Source organism: Sinocyclocheilus anshuiensis, unplaced genomic scaffold (genome assembly GCF_001515605.1).
Source record: "Sinocyclocheilus anshuiensis isolate Anshui unplaced genomic scaffold, SAMN03320099.WGS_v1.1 scaffold163, whole genome shotgun sequence".
Taxonomy (NCBI): domain Eukaryota; kingdom Metazoa; phylum Chordata; class Actinopteri; order Cypriniformes; family Cyprinidae; genus Sinocyclocheilus; species Sinocyclocheilus anshuiensis.
In genome coordinates, this window is record NW_015548223.1 from 772,942 (window position 1) to 783,188 (window position 10,247).

Consider the following 10,247-nt stretch of genomic DNA (forward strand, 5'->3'; position numbering starts at 1 on the left):
TCATTTGCTCTTCATTTTGATGCATTAGTGCTATAACGTTTCTGTGTTCGTCGGCAGATAATAAATGGAGTAGGCATTTCCCAAAGATTCATTTTAGTGAATCAGTTTATTCAGACAGTTGGTGTAAATGAACCAGAAAGAAAAATTTATTTCAATCCCTGTGAAGCATTTTTGCATTGCATTATTTAGCTAAATGGTTTTCCAGCCAGTTACATAAATAAGGGTGTTTCTAGTTCTAGTAAATGTATTTCATGTACATTTATCTATTAAACATCCACTATCAATTCACTGGCACTGAGATTTGTATTATGGATGGTTTCTATCAGTGCTGGTCAGCGTTATCATTAATCACGCACACAAATGCTATCCAATACTGTCTCTAGGAAACACACACTATATTCAATTACGTTTGGAAGATAAGATCAGAGCAGATCAATCGTTTGCTCATTTACTGTCTGACACACATCATGTGTGATTGACTCACGGTGGACGTGGGTGCAAGCCTTCTCGAGTTATCACACCCTCCTTCTCCATCAGCATCTGCCGAAACGTTCCAACCTTCTGTCGGATTTCTTCTTCGGAATACCTGCAGACAAAAATGAAAGCATTAAAGGAAGGAGCCAATCCACTATAATTAACCCTGTCAGCTACCACCCAGAAAAACATTTGCACGGGTCACCATTCATTTTCTTCAGAAAGTGTAAAAGTCTAGTTTTAATCTCGCCACTTTCAGAGATGTGCTAAAAATGCGTAAATAAATGCAGCATGGAAACATTCAGCCCCGCCAAGGGTTTGGATATTAAACGGGCCATTCTCGTTTTCTCCAGAGAAAACTACGGTAAACAAGATTACCGAAGTGTGCGTGTGTGTGTGGCTGTCGTGCCACACAGTTTGGCTGTAATGTGATTCCAGAGGTGCACAGCTGCCTGCAGGGGGTGCCGGACCAGAGCAATGTCACGATGCAGAAATCTGTGGGTGGCAAAGTGACTTGACAGTCAGCACACTCAAACGACAGTGTGCACTTGATAACATTTGAACCCATACTGTGCAAAAAGAGATGGAACTGAAATCTAGTTCCAAAACCTAGTGAGTTGCCTATGTAGGAAACATGTTGAGGCATCACAGACGTGCTCCAGCAACAAGCTGAGTGAAAAAATCAATCAAACATATGAAGAGAAGTATGCAGGAAATTATCACTTATTAGTATAAAAATACCCAAAAGCACTGCAATAGTTACACTACCACTCAAAAGTTTGGAATAATTAAGTCTCTTTTGCTCAACGCGTTAATTTAATAAAACATACAGTAAAAACTGAAATATTGTGAAATATTATTACAATTTTTAATCATTGTTTTCTATTTGAATATATTTTTAAATTCCTGTGATCAAAGCTGAATTTTCAGCATCATTACCCCAGTCTTCAGTGTCCATGATCCTTCAGAAATCATTCCAACATTTAAATTGTAATAATATTTCCCAATTTTACTGTTTTTACTGTATTTTGGATCAAATAAATGCAGCCTTGGTGAACAGAAGTGACTTGTACTTAATTATTTGTAGTGTAAATGTAGTTTAAATAATGACAATGTTCCCCAATATTTCTGTGTGCTGTGCAGTTTTATGCATTACAGCAGCTTACCAACATAATACCAATAAATTCAACTGCGCATTTCACAATGATGTACACAGCTCCATTTTAGTCAGCATGCTCACTATGTAGGCAGCAGACAGCAGGGCAGCTAACTAGATTTTGGAACTGAGCAGGTTTTCACACACAGGTCAAAGCAGCACATGACCCGTATGTCGAGGTGTGTTGATGTAAGTCATGTGAAAGGGTCTTAACACAGCAGCACATGAAACCTGCACCTGCTGTCTGGTTAAAGTAGGCTGGTGTAACCAGGGGCAACCATTGTGCATTCAGTTCAGCTGGTAATGCATGGCATCACAATAGCAGGTGTTATCAGCCTCTGCCCAGAGCAGCTGCACACAGCGGCACATGAGGAAGATGATGTGCGTGTTTGTGTAGAAGCCAAACTGTCCTGCTATAAAAGTTTGTGCTGGAGATAATGCTGCTGTTTCAAATCCATTCCAACATATGCACACACACACACACACACACACAAGATAAAAATGAATTTCTATGTTTTTTCGTGGAATATGACCTCAGGTGCGTTCAAATCAGTTTGGTTGGAGTAAGATTTTTCAACTCTATATCTACAAAATGATGAATAATGAATGTGCATCGGGTGTGTTTTTGCTTTTTTATGTTTCTATTCAACTTGTGAAGGTGCTGTAAATTGAATCATCATATGTAACTCTGGAGCACAAAACCAGTCTTAAGTAGCACGGGTATATTTGTAGCAATAGCCAATAACAATTCATTGTATGGGTCAAAATGATAGATTTTTCTTTTATGCCAAAAATCATTAGGATATTAAGTAAAGATCATGTTCCATGAAGAAATTTTGTAAATTTCCTACCGTAAATATATCAAAAATATATTATCATTAGTAATATGCATTGCTAAGGACTTCATTTGGACAATTTTAAAGGCGATTTTCTCAATATTTTTATTTTTTTGCACCCTCAAATATTAATCGCACTCGGCCAAATATTGTCCTATCCTAACAAACCATACATCAACGGAAAGCTTATTTATTCAGCTTTCAGATAATGTATAAATCTCAATTTTAAAAAATCGACCCTTATGACTGGTTTTGTTGTCCATGGTCACATATATTCTGTTGTAATTGTACAGTAATATGGTATTTTGTCCAAACAATTTAGTTTTATTGCAAATTTACAAAAACATAACAATAATTTGAACAAATTTACCATTAATACAGATGCTGCATCCATTGCATGACATGTTTCCTTACTGACATGCTCCCAACTCCCAAATCAGCTATGGTTTTTAATATCTCATTTGTGACTAATTATTTTATTGGGCTTCCAAATGTCACAATATTGTATAACAAATGAAATAAACATTTACACACTGCCATTCAAAAGTTTATCAATGTTGAAAACAGTTGTGCTGCTTCATATGTTTGTGCAAACTGTGATACATTTTATTTTTCAGGATTCTTTGATGAACAGAAAGTTCAAAAAAACAGCATTTATTTGAAATAGAAAGCTTTTATAACATCATAACTGTCTTTACCGTCACTTTTGATCAATTAAATGTATCCTTGCTGAATAAAACTATTAATTTTTTGTAAGTCTTTCTGACCACAAACTTTTGAACGATAGTATATTTGAGATAACAACTGATCCCACTCAATGAATTAATGTTAGCATACAGCTGTTCAGCATTGCACATTGCTTGCTATTTCACTTTCTATTTATAAAAATAAGTGGAAGGCAGTGCATGTGGTCATGTTAAACATATGCCAAACATGACCTGCAGGGGGCTCTAGACATGTTTGGAAAGAGCAAATGTAACACACACACACACACACACACCTACATCCTGGCCACAATGGACAAGGCCTTATTAGGCCAATTAGATAATAATGGCAAGAACAAAGTCGCCATCATTAGCAAAAGACTCCTAGGACATTAATGCACCTTCTGTCTGTTTTGTTTAACCGTGAATCGATAGCACTGATTAACCTCGTTTAATAGCACATACTCCCCTGTGCACCTAATGAAGCCTCCGGTTCAATGCTGAGCATATAGAGACGGATTATAGAGGACGGCGCAACAAACTGTGAGTGCAGCCTATTAATCAATAATATCAACACTGATGGTGCAGACTTTACCGACAAATTGTCAACTTGTGCATTTTTTTTTTCAGCGAAAGAAACAGGTTTTATTGTGCATGAGATCAATTTAGGTGTTTATTGTTAACCTGACTTGCTATGTCCATATTATTGAATCACTGAGTTATTACCCTAATAACAAGGAATGTTTCCAGAATGTTCTGACAAGGTTCTCTCATAGTTATGAACAAACGTTCTCAAATGTTCTCAAAACATTAGAAAACAATAACTTTCACAAAAACATGATTTTTTTTTTCTGAAATACTTTAGTTGAACGTTTTTTAAATGTTACTACTTGTTTCAGAATGTTCAAAAGTAATGTTTCCGCAATGTTTGCAAAATTATAAAATGCAATGTTTCCTTAACATTACTGTATTTTTTATTTTTTTTTAAGTTTTTAAAACATTTAATAAATTAAATAACGTTTTCATAACTTAATGAGAACATTCTTAGAACATATTTTCTGGGTAACTCCTGAAAGTTTAATCTACTAAATTCACAAATGAATCATTAAATGTGATTTGTAAACCAGTTCATTAAAAAGAATGGGCTCAAAATGGACATGCTATCTGGTCTCAGAGAAGATGACTGGATATGGAGAATAAATGTTGAAATTAAGTGTTATTTTATGTTTTTTAGTAAAGGGAAAGCCATGTTAATGTTTCAAACTGCTGAAAGAAAGTTTCTGTAATGCATCAAGAAAAAGCATGTTTTTCTTCAAATTAAATAGACTAAAAAGTCAGATATTATGCTTTGGAATGTAGTGAATGAAAAGTAAGCATTCATAAATATGAATTTATTAATTATTTAGTTCTCATACAACTACACACAACATATGGCTGTGAAAAACCAATAACAACTTAAGTGTGTCTTGCCATGTTATTTAAACTAACACACTGAAACGTTTTTAATTTCCTTCTCATACTATGGTGATATGAAGTCATCAAGATTTCATAAATCATTTAATTCATAATTCATTCCTCTACCCAAAAACCTGACAATGCATGTCCAAAAATGCCTTTTTGTCATCAAAACAACACACTCCACCTTTGCTCTTGATGGAAAAGTACTTCCAAATCCAAGACTGCCTAAGAAGCGAATGTTGGACTTGACATTAAATGAGTGTTTATTGAACACAGCATGAGTTGATCTGATTGGTTGGTGGTTTACAGTAAGGTTAAGCGCTAAGGTCTGATAAAAACGTTCATGTGGAGCCCTCATGCATATTTATGAGCTTCAGACTCGTTTGGGAATCCAGTTCCACAACGGACTGCATCTTTCCTTACTGGAGTCGATCTTTCTATCCGTCCATCCATTGACCTGAGTCTCAGCATGCTTTTCCAGGGAACGTGTAAATTATATATGAAGCCTCATCCTCGTCTCCATCTGTCCGTCCCTGTCTCTCTGGCCGTGGACGGGTCTGATTCCGGAGGTGGGGGCCGCTGGCGTAGCAGCTGGCGGTGGAGCGATTAACCAGAGCGCCACTCCAACAGTAACACTCCACTAATTGGTTCCTGCTGGGGTGAAAATGCCAGACGACCAACTACTGCTGGATTTTTTCACCTGTTTTATCATCCGACAGGTGCACAAACGCAAGTCCAGTCGCTTAGAATAGAACAGCACACCTCCTCCGCTCAACAAGATGCATGAAGCTCAAACGCTTGCAGGCCGTGTACACTCTACACATTTCTAAAAAGAAATTCAGTGGACCTACTGTATTGCCACAAATAAAAATAGTAGCATCGAAATTAACTTTTTTTTTTCCCAAGTCAAAAATATTAACATCACTAAACCAACCATTAATTTATAACAACAAAACTCATTTTAATGGGTTAAATTAGGTAGAAATAGCTCTTTGAGGTAATGATTGCATGTTAACACTTTTTACAGTGTGGTTGGTTTAAAATATACGTTAAAATGTATTAATCAAATTAAAGCTTTTAAGTTATAAACATTATTTTGATGAACTCTGTTACATAATCAATACTTCAAATTAATACTCGGTGTGATTTCAACTGAAATTTCTGTGTTCATTTATTTGTAATTTGTTTTTAAATAAAGTGATTTAGTGTTCAATGCTGTTATGTTTGAAATTTAATAGAATTAAATTACTTTGGAATTAGAACAATACATTTTTTTGAGTAATCAACTTCTTTCTACTTCAAAGTTTCACATTTAATTCAATTACTTGCCATTTCTTTGTAATTAATTGTGAAATTTACTAGCAATTTATAAGTGAAAATTGTTTCTACACCATTTTTTGGGTGAAAAGTGAAGTGAAAAAGACTAATGCAAACTGTTGCATTAATTTTTTTTTTTGTTGAGCCTAGGGTTATCATCATAAACTATAACTGAAACCATAAAAATATTTTCGTTACTTGAAATAAAATAAAAATTAAATAGTTAATAATCAATAAATATTAAATATTTATATTCATTTTATTTCGGCTAGTTGCCAAGGCAACACTTCTCATTCATTTAGTTTAACTTGAAGTACTAAAATAACTCAAACTAAATAAACTAAAACAAATAAATAAAAATGAATAAAACACTATAGAGGCATATTAAAATAATAAATATAATTTTTTATATAATAAATATAAAATAATAAAAAGTTTTACAAAATTACTAAAATTTTAACAACATTTTTTAGTGAAATACAAAAATATATATAAATAAAATCTAATAACAGCACACCTCTGTTCAACGAGTCACATGAAGCACAAAAGCTGCAGGAAGATGCAAACATTAAGTTTAATATTGCATGTGCAAATCATGAAACACTAATTCAACACTTCATCCGTCTGCCTATTTAATCAAGCTAAAATGAGCTGGGCGAGTATGAAAGTGTGTGTTTGAGTGTGTGTGTGTGTCTGTGTGTGTGTGCAGCTGCCCGATTTAATTCCCTGCCGCTCTCTGTGAAACACCCCTGCAATTATCCTGCACAATCTCTCCTGATATCTGATTCATAAAGACAAGCCCTTAGTTTAAAAGAACAGTTCACCTAAAAACGAGCAGAGTGTCAACATATATTCACCCTCATGTCGTTCCAAACCAATGACTGTCTTTCTTCTGTGAATGTAAATATCAGACACTGCTTCTTATATAACAAAAATTGCTGTTTCTCATTGGGCACTGATAAAAATCTACATTGTAAAAAAAAACAAAAAAAAAGATTATTGGACTATGTTTTTAAAAATACTATTTCATTCTTACTACTTCAAAATGTCATGTTTAATTCAATGTGCTACTTGCCGTTTCTTTGTAATAAATTGTGAAATTTTCTAGCAATATCTGATCGGAATAGTTTCTACACCACATCTTATTAGTGTATTTATTTTTGGATGTAATTATTATATTTGCTCGCTATTATATAAAAAAATTCTACTGGTTTGAGATAAGACATTAAAATGTATTTGTAAACAATATCTGAAAGTAAAAACTTGAACGCAATACAAACTATGCAACTGTTTATGATGTACAATGTTTTTCTGTGATCATTTTTCTTCTTCTTTCTATATACCCCTAACATATTTGGTTATATTTATTCTTGTTTGTACAATAAGCTTGATTCTACAACCTCTCAAATCTCATTACGCTTATTCAGACTTGATCACCAGATGCACATTAAGTCAAACCTGAAGCAATGCATCTTCATGAGTCATGTTTGAATATGCATAAATGCAAATGAGATTCAGAAGCGACAATGAAGAGCAAGTTTTTCAGTAAATAATATTCCTCACACAAATCTATCATATGATTTTTTTTTATACTGTACAGTGCAAGAGTCAAGCTGGCTCTTTATGGTGCTTTTTAGTCACTGTATGCAAAACAGCTTGAAGGATTCTTCAAAATCTCATTTGTGTTGCACGGAATGACGTGATGCGAGTTTGGATCGACATGAGGGAGAGTAAATGATGACCGGATGTTATTTTTGGCTGAACTGTCCGTTTAAAAAGCCTCAAGGATGACATGTGCAGGTCTCTTGTACAAACAGAGATAAACAGAGAACACGCGGCCGCTGAAGCATGTTTAACACAAGAAAACCAGCTCTTCAGCAAAAGCTACATGGATGGAGCTCGTCTGACATTCACAGAGATGCATGCCGTCTGCCGCTACTCACACTGGGACGAACATATGGAGAGCCAACATCTCCTAAAGCAGAGCACAATTAGTCATCATGCAGTGAGTGTGTGTGTGTGTGTGTGTGTGTGTGTGTGTGTGTGTGCACTGCCAGATGGCTGATCCACAACCCTCCTCCATCTCCAACATCCTGCTCACAACATCGTCATCAATCTAATAACTATTACTCAGAGCTCCTAACAAGCAAAAGTCCATTTCCACTCATAAGAGGATGCAGAGAATGAAAAGAAAAACGAGATGCTCTTCATACATGTGACTTTATACAGACAGATGTGTAATGTCTTTATTTTTTAAATTTCACTGATTGCCGTTAGTGGTGCAGAAATTACACACTGCACATTAAATGAACCATATTCTACAGATCTTAATTCAGTTTTTGATAAGCGCTGGTAATTCTATTCTATTGGTAACACTTTAGTATAGGAACCAATTCTCACTATTAGCTAGTTGATTATTAGCATGCCTATTATTAACATATTGGCTGTTTATTAGTACTTATAAAGCACATATATCATATTTTTATTGTTGTTTGTTATTGTTATCATATATTTATTTTACTTGTCATTACTTGTTTTGTGTATAATGCTTTGGCAATATTGTATATATACACAATCATGCTGATAAAGTATATCTTTAATAACATTAAGGACACACATTTTCATTCAAACTGTATTTTCTGGTTCAAACTGACAGAATGGTGTCATCCTTCCACTATAGTAATCTAGTGCTGTCATTTAAACTAATGTTAATAGTCTCTCTGTGGGAGCTGTGCAGTGAAATACACTAGATCCCCAATGGATCACTGGATTGACCAATCAGATAACAGGACTGAAACTATCTGTTTTATACATGGAATGTAAAAGTAAACTGCTGAAAAACCAAACATGCTTACCTCTATTTCTCTGATGTGTTTGATGAATGGAGGCAGAAATTCAGGCTCACTCAGCACCTCACTCACTAAGCATTTAAGCACATTAGCAGATTTCTAATCCCAAACTGGAGCAAATCTTTCATCAGCTTTTGTGCGCTGAGTCGGTTCCCCCGCGGCAGTGTTTGTGTGCTTTATCACCATCTTTCGTTCTGCCTCAAGGTCACACAGCTGCTGTTTAATTAGAGACGCTCAGAGCTGCTTCAGGAGCTGTCAGACGCGACCTGAGCGCAGACGTCTGCAGGACGTGCGGATTAGAGCAGACGTCAGTCATGCCACAAATCCTCAATCACATCACGAATACAGCCGTATTACAGGCCGTTTGCTTTACTGCTTCCTGCAGCGCCGTGCATCGGTCAGAATTGCATTGAGAATGACTTTTAAATTAAATGAATTCAAATTCACATTAATTCATAAGTCATTTTTTAACAACAAAAAAGAAGGATGTATTTAGTTCAAACTAGGGCTGCACGATAAATCAAAATGGAATCGAGATCGCGATTTAGGAGTTTATTGAGGCAATAGTCGTAATTAATGGTGAATTGGCGAGAATGGGAAATAAAGTGATTCTATTCTATTCTATTCTGTTCTATTTCACACAAAAAAATGAAAATTCAGTCATAATTTACTTACCCTCATGTCATTCTGAACCAGTGTTGTTATTGGCAAATTGAAACTATTAAACTATTAAAAAGTTTAATAGCATTTAAATGATCATTTTGCTACTATTTTTGCTTGGACATGTTACACATATCAAATCAATTTGGGTTATACATTTTCATTTTGCAGCTTATAAAGAGTTAAAATGTGTATGCAATTTACATATTAAGACTACTGTCGGAAATGGCAAATGTAAATTATATAATTTATAATTTTCATTTTCCTTTTGCACCAAACTTTGCACATATGGGTAATGGAAAATGTAAATTTAAATACAGAAATACAATGCCATTTTGAATATTGCATTTTAAATTGAATTTTGTTACCTATATGCTTCCATAGTTTTTATAGTACAATGACCTCTTATGTCAAAAGATCTAAGGAGATTTAGATTGCTCAGTTCATGACCCCTTTAAAGTCAAATAAAAAATGAAAACTGAAATATAAAAAGAAAAGCTAATAAAAAAATATGAATAAATACAGTAGTGCTAAATAACTGGTTGCTCCAAACCTGTGACTTTCTTTCTTCTTCCGAACACAAATTAAGATATTTTGAAAAAACTTACTGACTTTCACTGTATGGACAAAAAAAGACACTTATCAGAATATCTCCTTTTGTGTTCAGCAGAAGAAAAAGCAACATGAAAGTGAGTAAATAATGACAGAATGTTCTAATTTAAAGGGCATTGTTATTTATATTATATATTACAGTATTTTTAAAGTCTTGATAAATGTCTACCTTATACATATA

General features: G+C 34.4%; 1 protein-coding gene across 1 annotated transcript in view; it reads right to left on the bottom strand.

The window, feature by feature from the left end:
- LOC107654313 (serine/arginine repetitive matrix protein 3-like) overlaps positions 1 to 10,247 on the bottom strand; it is an 80,228-nt gene that overhangs the window by 17,884 nt on the left and 52,097 nt on the right. Inside the window, exon 3 of the mRNA XM_016441340.1 lies at positions 485 to 586. Coding sequence (XP_016296826.1) covers positions 485 to 586 — 102 coding nt within the window. The remainder of the gene's footprint in view (positions 1 to 484; positions 587 to 10,247) is intronic.